Source organism: Acanthaster planci, linkage group LG14, assembly GCF_054643075.1.
Source record: "Acanthaster planci isolate LZ-2023a linkage group LG14, COTS_SCS, whole genome shotgun sequence".
NCBI lineage: Eukaryota > Metazoa > Echinodermata > Asteroidea > Valvatida > Acanthasteridae > Acanthaster > Acanthaster planci.
This window is the reverse complement of record NC_141790.1, coordinates 9,399,552-9,418,092: the sequence shown is the minus strand read 5'-3', so window position 1 is coordinate 9,418,092 and position 18,541 is coordinate 9,399,552. Positions and strand designations below refer to the sequence as shown.

At 45.8% G+C, this 18,541-nt stretch overlaps 1 protein-coding gene across 2 annotated transcripts in view; it reads right to left on the bottom strand.

The window, feature by feature from the left end:
- The window catches only part of LOC110980786 (ATP-binding cassette sub-family C member 5-like), a 33,416-nt gene that overhangs the window by 2,192 nt on the left and 12,683 nt on the right, over nucleotides 1–18,541 (bottom strand). For both annotated transcript variants that reach the window (XM_022237742.2, XM_022237741.2), the window contains exons 8-26: nucleotides 18,036–18,183; nucleotides 17,236–17,390; nucleotides 16,215–16,322; nucleotides 15,267–15,479; nucleotides 14,271–14,564; nucleotides 13,243–13,512; nucleotides 12,189–12,392; nucleotides 11,218–11,512; nucleotides 10,488–10,696; nucleotides 9,597–9,716; nucleotides 9,038–9,167; nucleotides 8,277–8,559; nucleotides 6,006–6,192; nucleotides 5,465–5,554; nucleotides 4,112–4,301; nucleotides 3,191–3,350; nucleotides 2,734–2,812; nucleotides 1,566–1,679; nucleotides 674–838 (exon numbers count right to left, since the gene is read on the bottom strand). In XM_022237742.2, coding sequence (XP_022093434.2) covers nucleotides 674–838; nucleotides 1,566–1,679; nucleotides 2,734–2,812; nucleotides 3,191–3,350; nucleotides 4,112–4,301; nucleotides 5,465–5,554; nucleotides 6,006–6,192; nucleotides 8,277–8,559; nucleotides 9,038–9,167; nucleotides 9,597–9,716; nucleotides 10,488–10,696; nucleotides 11,218–11,512; nucleotides 12,189–12,392; nucleotides 13,243–13,512; nucleotides 14,271–14,564; nucleotides 15,267–15,479; nucleotides 16,215–16,322; nucleotides 17,236–17,390; nucleotides 18,036–18,183 — 3,414 coding nt within the window. The remainder of the gene's footprint in view (nucleotides 1–673; nucleotides 839–1,565; nucleotides 1,680–2,733; nucleotides 2,813–3,190; nucleotides 3,351–4,111; nucleotides 4,302–5,464; nucleotides 5,555–6,005; nucleotides 6,193–8,276; nucleotides 8,560–9,037; nucleotides 9,168–9,596; nucleotides 9,717–10,487; nucleotides 10,697–11,217; nucleotides 11,513–12,188; nucleotides 12,393–13,242; nucleotides 13,513–14,270; nucleotides 14,565–15,266; nucleotides 15,480–16,214; nucleotides 16,323–17,235; nucleotides 17,391–18,035; nucleotides 18,184–18,541) is intronic.

The following is an 18,541-nucleotide window of genomic DNA, read 5'->3' as shown; positions in this document are numbered from 1 at the left end:
CGGGCTCGTGTAGCCTCCAGCTTCTCTTTTTCTCTTCAGTTAATCCTAAAAGAGCTGCTCCCGCCAATATCTTTTCTCAAATATCATTGTATGCATTTTTCATCGGCATTTTTTCACTGGTGTCTCGCAGTTATTGTGACATCCAGTGTTGTATTCGAGTCCATCACATGTCCTCTCACAAGTCCCTTCACAGGGCTAGTCACAAGCTACAGGGTGAACAATGACAACAGAATGCTTTTGTCACAGCTCATTTGAATAGCTTGTGAATTAGCTTAAGACTGAATGACTTTGTGACGGACTCGAATACAACACTGGTGGCATCTGTTGCGATATACGATAACCGTACACTCGGTTCTCGTAGGCCACAAAATGATTAACTTTACCCCATTCACATGTCCAATGGATACTGGCAGACATGGATGAGAGTGTACAGCACAATACTACCAAAACGACAACCACTTTATTGTTGAACTGGCCTGAAAGTTCAGAGATTACATGAGATGTACATGTACTTATGACAGACATCTCTATATGCTTGCCAAGTTTAAATTGATTTCTTATGGAACAGAAAGGCCTTTGGGTCGATCGGTCCACTATTTTGAAAGCTGAGAGGCGCCAACTGTCTACCTTTCCTTTTCAATCCACGGGTGCTCCCACCCGAGCCAACACTCACCCTGCCGTCATCCATGACCAGGATGCGGTCCGAGTCCATGATGGTGTTGAGCCGGTGGGCGATGGTCAGCATAGTGCATTCACTGAAGGCCTCACGGATAGTGGCTTGGATCAGCGAGTCTGTCTCCGTGTCAATGGCAGCCGTGGCCTCGTCCAGCATAAGGATCTGTGGGAGAATCAAAGGTGCAGAGGTCAAAGGACGTCCAAGATGACATATCTGTGTTCCTGTAGAACTTGACAATTTTTACATATCAGTACAGAAGGTTCATTCGTTGTGTTCTGAGAGCTGCACCCTTGTGTCGGCAGTAAAATGGGGCATGGGTTTAAACGAGCAACGAATGGGGCCAGACGAAGATAAAGGACCTTGCCGTTGGCCCGGTCCTTTACATCTCAAAGTACCAGACCCCGAGCCAGTTCTGATTGTACTCGACCGTTTAAACTGCTCGAGCCCACGTTTACTCCCATTCACAAGACGAAACTCCATTGGCTTTCCAGTGATTTTGTTCTCCCAGTTCAACTGTCTTGTATTTCTTGAAACACACCTGTAATAGGCCATTTCAAAAGTATGTGTCTCAGCATACTGCGCTCGAAGTCTCACACGGAGAGCAGCACAAGTGGTGCATATACTTAGCTTTGTGGCACAGAGCGCAGCAGCACCGAGGTGGAGTGGAACCGAAACCTAGGCATGCCTAGGTTTCGGTAATCTAGTCTGCGATTGATTTTCGAGTTGGAGAGTTCACTGAAGAGGAGTCCAAAGTTATTGTGCGAAAAAGTCTGCACAACCAGTTGGTGGATTGATCAGCTAGTTAGAAAAAATGCCTCTCTGATGGGCTCTTGACCAGTGTGTATAAACAGTCTGCAGGATTCATGAATGCTGTGAAACGAAACGAGACCTTGCTGTTCCTAAGCAGAGCTCTGGCCATGCACAAGAGTTGGCGCTCTCCAACGGAGAAGTTATCTCCACCCTCGACGACAGGGGCGTCCAGCTTGCCCTCTAGTGATCCAATCTGTACAGAGGAGTAAAGAAGGCAAGATCGAGGGGGGTATGGGTCAAACTCTATAGCAATAAGTCAAAATCCTTGCAAGAACAGAATGAACACGTGTCACGATGCAAGACTAACACGATTGCAGAGATTTTAATTCCTCTCCACTCCTTTCGCTAATTTCATTCGTAAGTCTGGTGGGCGTAGTGGCCCATTTCTTGCCTTTCATCTATGTGGCCCGGGTTCGAATCCCGCCAAGGTCCGCATGTGGAATGGATTTTCAGTCCCTCACCGACTCGTAAGTTCTCTGATACATTGTAAATTTACCCGAAGGTTCTCCTCACTCCTCCATGTTTTCTTCACCGTGAGAGTCTCAAATGATCCGCTTCCTCTGAACGGGTTACCCTCATTACCGATGGCTATATGTTAACGGACCTGGCCTCGTGTCTTTTTGACAAGGCAAACAAATGCATGCGTTTGCAGAGTACATTACAATGGCCTATGACTTGGCTTGAGAGCACTGGCGACAAGCAAGGGGCAGTGCCTTCCCCCACTTTTCCGACTTTGGGCATGCCCCCCCCACTTTTTGCAGGTCCTATACTGGGGGTGGGGCTTTAATAATGGATGGGCCCATGAATAGCTGATGCCTGGTGATCTCACAACTGACCTCCCCCCCCACTTTGACAATCTTTCCACTGCCGTTGCTTGAGACTGAACGACTAGATGTTGTGATGGACTTTCAGGGACTCGTGACATACTCAACTTTAACAGTTTTTTTGATATCCAAAAAGGAATCACAGTCTTCACTTTGAGGGCTATTTCCCGGTACAACATAACAGAAAAGCTGAACTTGAACGAGTGTCAAATTTTCTCTGTGCATCATGTAAAAATCATGTATAACTGGTGCAAGTTGAAGAAAAGAAGACAGCCAAGGATGCCAAGGTAACTTTGAACTGATGCACTGTAAGAAGTTAAAATTTGAGGTTGAGGGCTTCCTACGAGTAAGGAGTGTCTGGACTAAAGAGAGACACTGTCTCATGTCGCAGGAAATGAAAGAAGAACAGACTTGACATTATACCTTGTCGGCCATGTACGAGCGCTTGAGGGCTTGCCAGATGTCCTTCTCTGAATGCTGCTTAAAGGGATCCAAGTTGTACCTGAAATGCATGAATCAGAGTGAAGCTTTCGCATCAAAAGGGACTCATCGGCAAGTGAAGAAATAAACGTGTCTGGGCATTTGAAACCAGAGAAGGTTGGGGGAAATCAATTGGTCATTCAAGGAAATTGGCCGTCCGTGCTCTTGGCAGAGACCAAATTGGCCGTCCGTGCTCTTGGCAGAGACCTGAATAAATCTGTGCCCTGACCGGCCCCGAATGGACAATATTTTTGTCGTCGTTGAGAATTTGCACCCCAGTTGGGGTGAGCAAAAATTGTCCACGTAATGACTTCGCGGTGCCGGTATGTGTTTACGCAAGGGGTACCGATCCAAGATAAAAATGCACCATCTTTTGCTCTGCAGTGCAGGGGTTCCTCACCTGACGGTCCCAATAAACAAGACAGGGTCCTGGGGAATGATGGAGACCTTCTGGCGCAGATCGTGCAGTCCGATCTCGCGGATGTTGACGTCGTCGATGATGATGTCGCCAGCCGCTCCCTCGCACAGCCGAAAGAGGGCAACAGCCAGGGAGGATTTCCCTGTCGAGAAACCAACCCGTGATGTGGAATTTTGATGCATGAAGAATAAGATACGGCAAGAGAGCTACTGGCAACCGGGATGCGCGCACGTATGCGTGTCACCAATTTCGAAAGGATCTTCACAAGGTCCTAACAACGCCTCAGGAAGAGTTCTACTCTTTTTACCTTAACTTTGATTTTTTTTCAAAACATACTTAGGAATTCCTCTTCTATATCTTCTCAATCACGACGTCTGCTCTACTTTAATAATTTCTTCACATGTAAATAATGGGGATGTATTGGCTGGTCAGCTACAGGATAAAAGTGTGATTATCAAAAATTGGCACAGCCTTAACACTGCAATTCACTGTGAACAAAATTTGACTAATAAAAGTTAGTCCAGCTCTTTGTCTAAAATGACCAACTTCAATTGGTCAGACAGGCCAATGACTAATATATATTAGCTAACCGATGACTAATATTTATTCATCAAAGTAAAGTCAAATATTAGTCAAATTTGATCAAAGTCAGTCACTGTGGACTAAATATTAGTCCTGTCTTGATTTAGGAAGTCACCGAGACCCGACTTACCTCTATTAGTCATTTTGAGCACAAAATGACTAACTTTTGTTTGCTGTGAGTGCATGAGCTTTCAACCGCACCTGTATCTTGTTACATCTTAACAGATACAAAAAAAGTCATGAGGTCTTTGAATGTCTACAGGTCTCAACTGCAAACACTGGGAATGAGTGCGTCTCTTGGTGACAGTGATCCCATCTCACCTGAGCCTGTGCGGCCCACGATGCCGACTTTCTCCTTGGGCCGGATGTGCAGCGAGATGCCGCGGATGACCAGGGGCAGGCCCTCGCGGTATCGCATCTGGTACCGCTTGAAGCGGATGTCTCCGCGCTGTGGCCAGCTGTCGGGCGGTTTCTTATCCTTGATGGTCAGGGCGGCCTCCATCTCCAGGCCCTGCCAATGGAGGGAGAATGATACATGGTCATATCACTTGAGCAAAATAATAACTGGCTAATTAACATAAAAGCTCCGTCTCAGCTCTCCTGTAATATGAAAAAACCTAAGAGTAAAAACTTGTCGCCTATGTGAATGCTGAAAACATCACAGTATCGTCAAAAATTGTGATTGGAGCTTGACGAGGGCAACTGACGACCTTCTGACGACTTTCTTCAATACTACAGAAAAAGATCCTGATGCATGTGTGATCGTCTGTGGTTATGGCCATTTGATTGCCAGAATCAAGCCTCTCGTACGGCGGGCTGCTTGGGCCCTTTCAGGAAAAGTCGCGATTGGACAGCTAGGTGTTGATGAAGTCCCGGACAAGAAGTGTGAAGGTTATTTCCTGGGCAATTTTTAGAATCCAATTTCTAGATAACACTTGGCGACTGTTGTTAACATCAAAGCAAACTCTCGGGATATGTTATAAGCTGTCATTCAACCAAAGAAGCGGATTTCTTTTAGGGGGATCTTATCATGAACTGTTTTATTTTGTGACGGGTTTATACATGAATTCATTTCATTTCTTGTGAAAATCAATCAGACTTCTTAACAGGTCATGAAAATTCGGGACCTATGGCGACAATGCACAGACGTTAAAGGGTTACAGAAATAGAAAACATTTAGTTCACGTGAAGTATTTCAAAATACATGTAACAATAAATAAGCAACCATTTCAAAAATATCATAAATTTAATGTTTACCCGATTAATTGTGACCGCAAAAAGATCCTGCGTTTCCCCGCCCACAAAAAATCCCCTTTTGGCCATTCATGCTCCCAGGCTGATGGTGACGTCACCGCCAGAAAGATGCACGTACAGTGTACTCGTACATAGCACACAGTACATGCAGTATCGCACGCTTGCTATAGACCAGGCTGTGTTTGATGTAGCTTGGCCAACAGGGCAAACACTGTTTCAGTTCAAGAAATACACGGTAGGACTGTGTCTTTTAATTTCTATCTTAAAACATTAACACTCTATTTGGATGCAGTGACCCAGGGCTAAAGTTGCGGCTGGGAGAGTGCGCCTGCAGTGACCTAAGGCTGCGGCTACTTCTCAAAGCTGAGCACACTGATCCCAGCCGCAGACGGTTGATTTGGACAAGTCCCTGTGACTTACTTTCATGTAGGCGAGGACGCGCTCCACAGAGGTGAAGCGAGCTTCGGCCTCCGATGCCATCAGGATCAGCATCTGCATGCAGGCTGTCAGCTGAAAAATAGAAATTGGCAAATTCCACATTTCAAAAGCCATCTCCCATCATGATCCATACTGTGCCCACAAAAGTTGTTACGAATATTACGAAAACCACCAGACATTTTGGTAACTTGAATGCACATGACCAGTGCTCTCAAGCAAACTCTACGCTCTATTAAAAGGTAAATAAAATCTTAGTTTTGCCTTCATCTCAGACCACAATGTTCCCTTTTTTTAATAGAGTCCCTGAAGTTTGTCAAGTTCCTTGCGCTGAACGCAGCATATCTATTACAGAAGCTATTGGTGTTAATAGCAGAACCAGCGTGCGTATGCTTGGCATATGTCATGATGTATTCTACTAAAGTGGCTCCAATCCTGTGGTGCTTTGAATTTGGAGCTCCACGATGAAGGCACAGACAGCCAAAGATCTGGAAACCTCCCTTGGCTTTCGGTCGCCAATGCTTACCCGGAGTGTGTAGGTGATGGCAAGGCCGGCCGAGGCCGCGGAGAAGGCGTTCGGCATGAAGACGACCACCGTACTGACCGTGGCAAGGACCGTCACCACCAGCAGGTCCAGCCGGATGCCGGCCCAGCGGCTGCACAACCGGAAAATAATCAGGGGAGACGAGTTGTTGTCCAGCAGCTCACGGAACCTTTGAGATGAGACAAACGTTATCTCTGTTAAGTTCATACTTACAGCACGATAGTTAGTGAACAAGAATCCGAAACTATGACGTCAGACCAATTTATCGTCCTGCAAATTCGCAAAACGTTAAACAAGTTTTTTTTTTTTCAACTCAACTTTCATGTTCAACTTTTTGCAGCAAGTTTTACTGCGCAAGTTTTATGACCTCAAATTCACTATGTTTTTCGCATTGACCTGGAGTGTGGACTGGTCCCATTGCACGCATTACTACAATTACCAAGCGCCAAGGAGGGCTTTTGAAGGACAGAGTGTGTGTGTACCCAGCCAAAAAAAAAATAATATCGCTATACTGGAAAGTTTTCATCTGAAAATCGGACAGAAATAGTCTTCGAATGTTTTGACAACAGACATTTTTGTGATGTGACAGGAACATATTGCAGTGACCTTTACGAACGTTACTGGAATGATGGAAACAAAACGGCAGTATATTCATCCTGACGTCTTCAAAACATCATGATCGTGATCAATTTGAATGATATGCGACTAATATCATACAAATCACTGTAAAAAATGAACACAAACGATTTTCGGTGCTACAATGACGTGACAAAATGTCAGCGCAATGCATTAAAACATTGTTACAATGTTGCAGAGAACTTTTTGTGCTAAGTTGCTGACTTGTCAAAGTTTGAACATGACATATCAGGCCCGTCACCTGACCAGAGACGGGGGGGCCGGTTTTTCAAACCAAAAAGTGGAACTTTTGGTACTGTGAACTCTGTGCTTTGGAAAACAATATTGAAAACTTGCATGTCTGTCGCAAACCAAAGAAGACTTGTACACTGAAGTATTCAATATTGAATAAACTTAATAAAAATACATTGATTTCAAATCCTTTGAAACACCTGAAATGTGGATATTTGCCGGTACATATGACTGAAAGAGATTCATTATTTTGCAGAATCGTGGTCACCTTAAGCTTGAAATTCAAAGTATATGCCGTGGCTCATATGCCGAATATTAAGGTATATTTAAAATATTCAGTTCACAAAAAAGACCACCAACAAGCGGAACTTGGAAGTGAGAGGGGGGATTGTTCGAATCCCTTGAACCCCCAGCCTACAGGCCTGCATATAAAGGGATATTATGTAAATGAATTAGTGTTTGGTATGACGAGAGATCAATGTGTTGACTCGTTTTAGTTAAAACTTGATTTATGTAATAATAAAAAGTCATTTGCTAGTTAAATTTGAATAAAATCTGGTACACTGAGTTCTTTAAATTCACATGAACATAACAGCTTGAATTCTCCATACTACAACCACTGTTGCTATACCTCGTGATTGGGGGCAAGCTTTTGCTTAGTTACATAAGAAAAGCCTTGCAACAATACACTGTTCTCAATGAATAAGAACGGCACAAAGGAACCAGTCTATTCCAGAGATCGTGGTCGCTATGCCAAAGCTTGCCCCGAATCACAAGATATAGCAACAGTGTCTTTAGTCTGGGGAATTCAAATTGTTACGTCTGCAATCAGATAACTCTGTGTACCAGTTTTTATTCAAATTTAACTCGCAAGTGGCTTATTGAAACCGATTTACTTTTATTACTTTTATTATTTGGGTGCTCAAGGCACATTGTTATTACCCTTCTACATTGGGCTCACAACAACAACTCAACATTCCTGAAACCATCTCAGCTCCCTGGGGAGTATACCTGCCTCATGCAGCCCTGTCAAGCGCATACGGCTAACATAACCATATCTGCCTTCACAGGTACCCATTTACTCCTGGGTGGAGAGAGGCACATAGGGTAAAGTGACTTGCCCAAGATCGCAACATGCTGGCACGAGCTGGGTTCGAAACTCTGATCCTATGATCAGAAGCTACAAACCCTCACTACTAAGCCACATGCACCCCCCATATAAAGATCCAATAACAATTTTGGAAAAATAAAAAGGAGCATTGTGAAGCGCACATGTCTTCAAAATTCAGCAAGGTTGCTCAAGGTATACTGAGCGATATTTTTTCCAACTCAGGCTCCTGACGTTGATTCGGAGGGGGCTGTTCGACATGCAGCATATCTACTCACTTCATGATGAAATCGGTGGTCTTGTCATAGGCATGCACGGTGGTCAGGCCCTGGGAGGTGGCGCTGATGTGCGAGAACCAGGGGGAGCGGGTCACATTCTCCATACGCTTAAGGTTGCGGATGGTGCTGCGGTACAGGACCAGCACCAGGTAGAAGATGCCGGTGACGGGCACCAGGAGGATGATCAGCGGCCAGAAGACCACCATCAGCATGACCAGGGCGAAGATGAAGTTGAAGAGCTGCGTCATGAAGCCCTCCACGTTCATCGGCAGCAAGGTGTCGACTGCGGAAAGTAGAAACGATAGAACATGCGCAGATGCGTTAAGCCTGCTTCTAATCTAATCCCAAAAATCTAATCTACAATATGAAATATTTATAAAGCATATTCTGGTACCAACGCACTCCCCAAAACAGGTTTTACAGATTGAAACCTCCCCCATAAAAGAAAATAATCGAGCGCCTTCGTGGAGAGGGAAAGATACATCTCAGTCATCACGAACTTAGTGAAAAACCGTTAATAAGAACTGTTTGAAATTTGACCTCCTAGTGCCTTTCTGTCAACATGTTGGGACCAATAGATTTGTGGGCGTCAACCTACAAATTTCTCTGACTCAAAAAAAAAAAAAATTGCCTCGATTTTTCTACTCAACTGGAGCGACTTCCGAAAACCCAAGATGCATTTCTTGAAAAAGATTACAATGTGAATGATACAAGGCGGGGCAGCTTGGCCAGTGATGTAAATGGGGGGGGTTAGTACTGACTCTCGTCCAAGTCCTTGGAGAAGCGGTTGAGGATTCTGCCCGTCGGGGTGGTGTCAAAGAAACTCATCGGGCTGCGGAAGACCTTCAGGAAGACGGTGTCGTGCATGCTGGAAGCGGCGTACAAGGCAGCCTGGGTGCCGGGAGAAAGATACAACTACTGATTTCTTGGCATTTGGTTCCTCAGAACCACGTGCTTTAAAATACGGAAGCGTATTTCCCAAACTACATGTCTAGTCAGAAATTAATTCACTCACTGGTTTTAAAAAAGGAGTGAACACTGACAAAAGGATGCCTTCATCACAGTTCACAGGGAGAACTTGGACTTGACATAAATGACATCATTTGCCACGCCCCTTAGACGACCCGACGGAAATATGCACCTTGAGTTTGTTTGTCTCCGATTTTGAGCGTCCCACATATTAGACAGTATTTTCTCACTAGCTGCGTTGATGCGATTCTACCATGAGAGGTCAAAAAGGGGTTACAAAAAGTATTTGAACTCTAAGGAATGGTTTGACGGTATAGATTGCGGTTCAGGATTCTTTTTTTTTTTTTTTACCTTCATGTAGATGACGCTCTTGAATCCCGCTAGGATGAACACGGCGACCAGGGACAAGCCGTACACCAACACGTACATCGTCAGTTTGGGATTGTCTGCAATGGGTGGCATGGTGCCGTTCTGGGGGAGTGACGCGCCAAGAGAAAAATAAAACAAACCCTGAGAGGCAAGCAAAGTTTTTAACAGGCTCATGCCGGCTCACAAGTCTAGCGTCCAGCTCCAGTTTCGCCGCAGAAACAAACGAAAACACTTTCATCCCCCCCCCCTCTTGACAGGACGCGAGCAGGTTCCTCGCCAGCTAATTCCAGAATCCATTTTGGAGACGCTGGGGCAGAGAGAAGCAAGTGCAAGATGAAGTGGCTTGCTCAAGGTCGCATTCCGTGCCCAGCAGCTGGATTCGCACCCCAGACCCCTCCGATCATGAGTCGCTGACGTTAACCCTGAGATATAGCCGAGTTGGACCATTCCAGACCTCAGCATGTAACATGCTCGATCAGGTTGGAACTTCAATCAACATGACTTGGGGTTTTGATGTTATGATCATTTGGAGTTCACGACCTCAGACATGTCAGCCCTGCCAAGCACGCAGTGGAAACATCTTGGTATTTTAGCTGACATGTCTTGGAAGAATACATGCTGCGCGAGAATAGTGTCTTCAATTTTCACAAAAGTGGGTTGAACAGGATTGCAAAACGTAACTGAAACAAACTCCTATTAAGGCTCCAAGCTTAGAAAAATGCACTGCGACAATACTGGAGAAATTGTTAGCGGGTTGGACGCTGCCCCAAGGCTCTTTTAGGGTTAATATAACCGTTAAACCAAATTCTTTATATCAACATGTAGTTGACAGAGCGAGTCCGCAACGACAGTGAAAGATCCGATCCAACATACCTGTTTTTGCTCATCGGTGAAGCCTCCCAGGTCGTCGTTCAACCACACTGACAGCCAGTAGTTGTTGAAGGTGAACATGGCCATCATCACGACAAACACAAAGAGAGACAGGAGAACAGGGAACACACCCCCCATAGCCTTCATGTAGCCGAGGTATGTCTCAAGCTTCACCTTACCCGATCCGGTCTCCTCTTCCGTGATCAGTGTACCTGCCGATTGATCGGGTATGCACATACGAGGCAAAGTTTTTAAAAAACAACAAAACAGGTGCTGTTGCCCGGAGGCGTGGGGAGGGGTGACGTGGGAGTTTTGAATCTCTGTTGCCAAAAAAATAATCAATGCATAAAATGAACAACCAACTCAAGCGTCGAATTAAGTGCCATAAAAACATTCCTTTGTCACGGTTCACCCTACTAATTAATAGTTATTTATGATTGGTCTAGTAAACAGTCATCAAACGTCCCCTTAAGACCAAGGGAGGGCAAACTAGATTTAAAAAAAAAGGGTGGTCCAATTTTTTCATCTGTGAAAAATCCCCCAAAGAAAGTAGGCAGTAATTCTGGTGCCTTCAATTAAACAAAAGTCAAGATTTCACAGGCCCTACTGGATAAACCACTGCATGGTCTTGTACTGGTCCGAACTACAAAGCTTGTACTTGAGGGCTACTTTTCCTTTTCAAAATAGACGAACTCTTCTGTGATAAACAAGTCGCCATCCTTGACACACTCACCATCATTGGCAGGGGGCGCTTGCCCGGCCTGGCCCTCGGTCTCTGTCTCGGACAGTGGCATCAGCACGCTGTCGGCCCGGGAGCGGGTGCTGAGGACACTGAGCGCGCGGGTCAGCCTGCGGCCCATCTCCTGTGTCACATCCTCATTGTCGGACTCCTGGTCCTCCTGTTTTGTGTGGAAGGTTTCAATGAGGTTGGCGTACAGGCCTCCCTTGGCCATCAGCTCCTCGTGGGTGCCACGCTCGGCGATGCGGCCCTCCTCCATGGTGACCACGACGTCACAGTCTTTGAGGTACTGCAAAAGTAGATGCCAATTTGGATTAAAAAGGCCCATCCTTCACGGCTTGCATCTTGGGTTACATCTCCCACAAAACAATTGAACTTCAGGCCAGTTCATATTGAATCAGATGCAAATTTGCAGGCAAAAATTGGCCACTACGTCACAAGCACAGACAAGCTCGACTACTTTCCCCCTTCACTGTTTGGGTAGTGTGCCACCACTACTTCACATTTCCCTGAAAGCAATGTTCAGGAGCTCCACAGCCGCCTTGCAACATTATGAACTAGTCTTTATAGCATACACCTTCGCTCATTGAGTATTATCAACCAAAAACTGAACAGAAAACTGTCTGCGAGGTTCAAACTTAATCCAAACAGCAAAGCCACTGTTTAACCATCAGTACAACCTCTAGACACCGTTCGCTTCAAATCAAATCAATCTTCTCTGACCGACAAGAAAAACTTCGTTCCAGTTGTAATGTTCATCATACCTAAAGCAGTTCTATTTCAACAGTATAAACCGGGGAATCCAGTTAGCTGGACTCAAGGATTTGCCACCAACTTTCTCAAAATAAGCTCAGATGATTTAAAACTAGAATACAGCTGAACAACCAAATTTAATGCCCGACAGTTTGAAAGCTGAAGCTGGGCTATAGCAGACATCTTTTGCTTGCAAAAGCATCACTCTTTACCTGAAGTTGGTGGGTGACAAACAGCACCGTCTTCCCTCGGAGGGCACCGCTGATGCACTCCTCAAAGATATGCTTCCCCACGTGGGCGTCGACGGCACTGAGAGGGTCATCCAGTAGGTAGACATCACGGTCCGAGTACAGGGCACGGGCCAGACTGATCCGCTGTTTCTGCCCGCCGCTCATGTTCAGTCCTCGCTCGCCAATCTGCGATCCCCCAACAATAATCAGGCAAAGACCATCAGCGGTGTGAAAAACAGCACCACACTGATGTTGACGTGTGGCTCTGATATCTACATGGGCCTCGGTTGCTACTCAAAATGGGGGGAGGGCCTTCAAAAACCAGCAAAGGCTCTAAGGTGAAATCTTTTCTGCAGCAGAGCAAAGGCCTATCCCTGTTCTAAAAATGACTATCCAAGACACTTCGGCAATCTAGAGAGGCAGGTTAAAATTTTGTGATCATTTTATTCCCTCCGCCCTAATGGCATGCATTCTATTCTTACTGTAAGGCTCAGCTCATTAACTATAGAGTGGACATTATAATTTTCGTATCATACTGATTAAATCCAGACACTCCAATTCAAATATTTCAAATACATTAAATGTGCACCACGGCTGAGTGACATTCGAAAGAGGTTACTACAACATGTCCTCTTAACATAACAAAACGTTGTGGTTACAAACATACTTTGTCACGGCATTCAAAGACTGTCATTACCTAATTTGCATACCACAACTTTCTGGTAATGTAATGACAGAGTTAGGCATTTGTTGGGAAGCCGAAGACTAAAGCACTCACTTTCACGTGCACGGACCCCAGGGTCTTGTATGGCACAATCCCAAGCACTGAGCTTCCTAAATGCCCATTATCCACCCTTCTTGTTCTCAAGTGTGACAGCTGATCGCTGATACCATCTTCTCATCAACTCAATCCTTAGATGTAAGCTTTGTGCATATCTTTAGCCAATGGATGTGAACGATTGCTGTCGTATTTCAATGTTGAATCCGTAAGATGCAACTGCCCAAATGGTTGATTTATGCATCCATCTATAAATACCTCTGTCTGATCCCCAAACGGGAGAATCTCCAGATCCATCTTCAGGCTGCAGGCCCAGATGACACGGTCATACTTTTCCTCGTCGTACGGCTGGCCGAAGAGGATGTTCTCCCGGAGCGTGGCGTTGAAGAGCCAAGCTTCCTGGGCAGCGTAAGCGATGGAGCCGCTCACTACGCAGTGCCCCTTGGGGCGGTGCATGTTGTTCAGGATGGCCGACACCAGGGAGGTCTTGCCACTGCCCACGCCCCCGCAGACACCCGTCAGCTTCCCCTGTATAGCCAGAGTCAGCAGATGGGTCCAAGGTGACAATGGAGACAGCGTCTCTAACAACTACTAAAGACGTTTTGGGATCGAGTCAATCGATCCTTTCACAAGTCCCTCTTATACAAGTCCAGTCACGTGCCAAACCTCTGACAAGGCCAGTCACTATAGTGGTAGGGTGAACTGTGGCGCTGTTAACAGATTCTGACTAAACTGGTTAAAGGTTGGATGACTGGTGACGGACTTGAGACAGAAGTTCAGGGGATATTGATGGACTCGACCACAGCACCAATTACTTCAGTGGGTTCTATTCCCTAATGACCTGTACCTTAGTCCCACCTGCCAGAAAGTCTCCCTCTACTTAATCAATGAGTTTTGGCCTCCTCGGGAATTTTTTTTTTGGGAAATTTCTGTACCTTCCAAAGGATGAACCCATGTTTAGCTTGATAACTTCATCCCTCCTGCCAGCACCTTTTCCTCCCTTTGCAAATTTATTGAGTTGGCCTCCACTGAGGAAATTTCTGATTTGTACTGCATGTTCTAAGCTCTCCTCGACTTTTGACAGAAAATTGTTTAGGTGGTCAACAAAAACTTTGATTGCTAATTACTCATCCAGACACCTTCCCTACTTGTTCACTGAGCTTGCCAGTGCTAGCTAATTGGTTCAAACGGGATGTCACAGCTTTTTAGTCGATTGTTGACTTTTGTTGAACATTTCCTTTCTCAAAAGGTTTTGTGAACTTGAGAAAGCCCAGAAATGTCCGTACCTTAGGGAGAATAAAGTTGATATCGAAGAGTGTATCCACAATCTGGGAGCGATTCAGAGGCTTGACCGGGGCGTGCCTTGCCCCTTCAATCAGCTGATCGATCTCAGTGCTGTTCCAGCTCTTGCGTCGCTTGCAGTCGGTCACGCTATTAGGCTCCTCCTCCTTGGAAGACGGTGCCTCCTTTCTCTTCTTCATAGGGATGTCGTTGCCGACTTTTGGGAGTGGGGTGGTGCTTCCGTGAGACGAGGAATCACTTCCTTCTTCGTCCGAGCTGGACAGGTCCTCCAACTCCACCTTGGGGAAGACGAATAATGTTCACTAACCAAAACTGTCGTGCGTAAATGAACACGCCCCTAACACTATGACATGCCATACAAGGGCGAACTAAATGGGCTTCGAGGTGGACCAAGAGAGGGTTCTTTTTTTTCTTAGCAACGGAGGCTCCTTCGTTTGGAACTGAACTTCGTTGGTTCAAGAGCGACTAGGAAATACACGCTTCACAGTGCCATCGCTACCAACAAAAGGAACATTCCCAACCAACGAGGCTCTTTTCAACCCACGACGAGGTGCTTCTGCTCAAGGCGAATGGGGCAATCACTTTTGCATCATTGTTCGATAAGCACAGCCTTGTTTTTGTTCTGACAGAAAGTATATTGGGTACATGCTTTGTGTAAATTCAAGCCAATCGCGTTTACATAACAGCCATCGTGGACTTTGGAAACCTAAAAAGACAGGCCTACATAAAATTTCACATTTGGCTTTTAGCCCTTCACCGGCAAATATTTAGAAACACTGCATAGGACTTGGATCCATCCAGGGGGTTGCGAAACATTTCTACAGCTCTCTCGAAAGAGATTGGAATCTACAGTACATTTTGTGTCTCTCTAAAGCATTCAGCCATCCAGAGTGCTGGGTTCAGCTTGCAGGTTTGAATTGGAAAAGCATTGGGCACATTGTCTCCCAAAACATTCCACACAGGGCAAAAGCACAGTATACCTGGACGCTGAAATCTTCACGGGGGGTCCTCTTGGTGGGCTTGGCGTAGATGGGGTTCTCCTGCTTGTTGTCAGCGGCGGTGCCGGAGTCAGCAGGCGCATTGTCGTCCTTCACCTTGTCCCAGGCAAAGGTGGCATCCTTGATGATGACGCCGTAGTCGTCGTTCTTCTCCATGCGGCTGATTGGGACGGCAGGTTCCATAATCAAGATGCTCTGCGAAGAATCAACAGCAGAGTTAATTCTTATAATTTGTTGTTGTAATATTCGCATGTGAGTTTTTACTCATGCTTTAAGACATTTTTGCCAACCAGCAGCCTGCATGACCTGTGCTTGTGGCGTAGCAAAAGAAAGGTCTTCGCCGAGACGATGTTGCCAGTTAGGCAAGATGTCATGCCTAACAAGACCAGAACGTGGCGTCTCAGTGTGGTATCGCTCGGGTTGTCAAAATGCGGCGGTTCAACGCCCTATGAGTCCCGAAATGGACAAGGAGAGGGCGCAATTTCTCTAGCAATGCAGGCTCCTTGGGTGGCAGCTGCACTTTGCTGGTTCACAAATGACTATAAATGCAGGCGTTATGGTCGCATCGCTATACCAACAACATGAGCACTCCCGACCAACATGGCTCTTTTCAATCGATGAGGGGGGGCTTCTGCTCAAGGTGGATTGCATGTTTTGCCTGCTCTAGGTGCACATTTCAACGGTCTTGTGTTTTGTTTCAGGGAGGGGTTTTCATGAAATTTTTGATCATACAGACGAGCTACTACATTATCACCATTGGTGAAGCCATCTAATCTTTTTGTTTTGTCCTTAACCATACTCACAAAATAAGACCCCACATGGTCTACGCTTTGTAGGGGGATCATCAAAATTAGGCGTAAGCCCCTAATTAATGGCAATAAGCATGGGAGTTTGACCCCCACCCCCGCACCTGCTAAAAACCTTACTCACCCGCAGCCTGTCGATGGCAATCTTGGCCTCAGCGAGCGCACGAATGGCCCAGGGTGTGGGCCCCAAGACCAAGCCCAGCGAGTTGAAGACAGACACGAGAGTGAAAGCCTACACAGAAGTCAAAACAACCGATGTGCAATAAAGGTTTTGTGTTTTTGTTTTCTAAACAAAAGTTGTGAGAAGGACACAAAGACACCACGTGGCAGGCGACATCCACACATACAGTCCCCATAAGGATGGCTGGCTAACGGTTAAACTGCCAAGCACGCCTTGTTTCACCACCGATAGTGGGCACATGTAAACCCTTATTCGATCCACCATTTGTTTTTTACGCACACATTCATACAAAGTCTGAGTTCCAAGTACATGTACATAAGAGTAGAGCGTGTTTTATGGGGACATGTGGCCGAGTGGATAGGGTTTGTAGCTTCTGATCATAAGATCAGGGGTTCGAATCCAGCCAGTGGCAGCATGTTGCAACCTCGGGCAAGCCACTTTACCCCATGGCTTCTCTCCAACCAGGGATGCATGGGTACCTGTGAGGGCGGACACGGCTATGTTTCGCCATTTGCGCCAAAAAGGGCTGCATCAGGCTAGTATACTCCCCAGAGAGCTGAGATGATGTCAGGAATGTTGTTCAGATGATGGGAGCCCAATGTGCAGGGATAACAACAAGCGTATGGGTGCAGCCATATAAGAACTGACTGCTATTTTCTTGAATATGACCACTGTACAAGGCATATTGAACAGTCAGGACGAACCCTGCAAGACAACACTTGGGTCGTTTGGCTTTTACTCAAAATGTTTGGTGTTATACCTCATCTGTTGGAAAGCTAAACTTAAGTTTCAGTCAAGATCATCACACGGTCCTCAAGTGGTTAAAGACTAGGACTGCTGGTTGGGATATATTGGAGGCATCACTTAACTGGACTTTCTTCAACTACAAAAAGAAACAACTTGATCTTATTGATCACGCCTGGGTATTTGTTGACCGGCTATGGGCTGTGCGGGATAGACTCACCTTGGCTGAATCTAGATCGTCGATGGCCCTAGTCAGGACGACAATAACGATGGTGAGAACAGTGGCCACGTTCGGGGTCACCGGGAAAACAGCGGCAGTCATGCTCGACAAGTAACCCGCCTTCTCCAAATAACCTCGCTCCTTCTTCCGTATCACTGAGGAAACGGCATAGATAAAGGGGGAAAAACATGCACAACTGATCAGACGAGACAGCAAGTCTTAAAGTCGTCTGTGTTACATCTACGATGTTTCATTGATAAGCGACCTATACTGTCCGGATAATATCTAAAAATGACAGGAAATCCCCAAAACTGTTGTGAAGCAAGACTTTAACAGTTATAAAGAGCTTTTTCACCCACGTGACTGGATTGCGCTTAATGTAAACAATACCACCACGTGTGGACTGCCTTGGCCACAGTGATCGCATATATTCTTACGGGCAGCTTCAACCACGTGCAAGCGCACGCGTGCGAACGCTGCATGCTTGACTAGTTTATCTTGAAAAAGTAGATTACCATCACAACACGATGCACTCACTACCATCACAACACATCTCAGTCCAGCACGATTGTGACATCACAGGAAAAAGGTCTATACAAGCCGTGCTTTAGAGAATTTCTCAAAACTTGAAATGGCTACAGAAGGATTCAACAAGGACATGACCTGTTTCACTTTAGGGATACCTGCTGTTCAGCGTGAGAACCCGCGTGTGTTCCCAAGTTTCCCCCTTGCCTCTCCCCCTTGCCAAGTTAATTTGAGCCACAGGCTAAGCGTGATGCAAAAAAAAGGGGGGCACATACTCGCAATGTCCTTGGAGAAGGGTACCTCCCACGCGTACATCTTGATCAACTTGACGTAGGTGAGTAGCTCGTTCATCTTCTGAACCCGCAGGTCCGTCACTTTGATGCTCTTCTGCCGGATCATGGACTGCAACTTCCCCAAAACGATCTGGTGACCAAAGCAATGACATTGGCATAATTAAGTCACTTCGCAGCGATGGTAAACATTTTATGCAGAGGGGTGGTCATCCTTGCATGCCTATTACTGTTCGGGTCCCTCAACCTTCCATGCCAATCTGCTCCCAGTACAGGATCGGACTAAGGGCAAAATTGATCAGTCTTTTTTTAAAAAGGGAACCGCCAATTTTGACGTTTTGAAAACTGGATGATGTTGTGATTTTTAGGCACTGTCACTGTCAAACTGCACACTTTCTCTCAGTACAGTTATCACAAGTCTCTACTTACAACCTGCAATTTTATTGAAAATTAATTTCTTTCAGACGTTTGACCCCATATACCCCCCATTT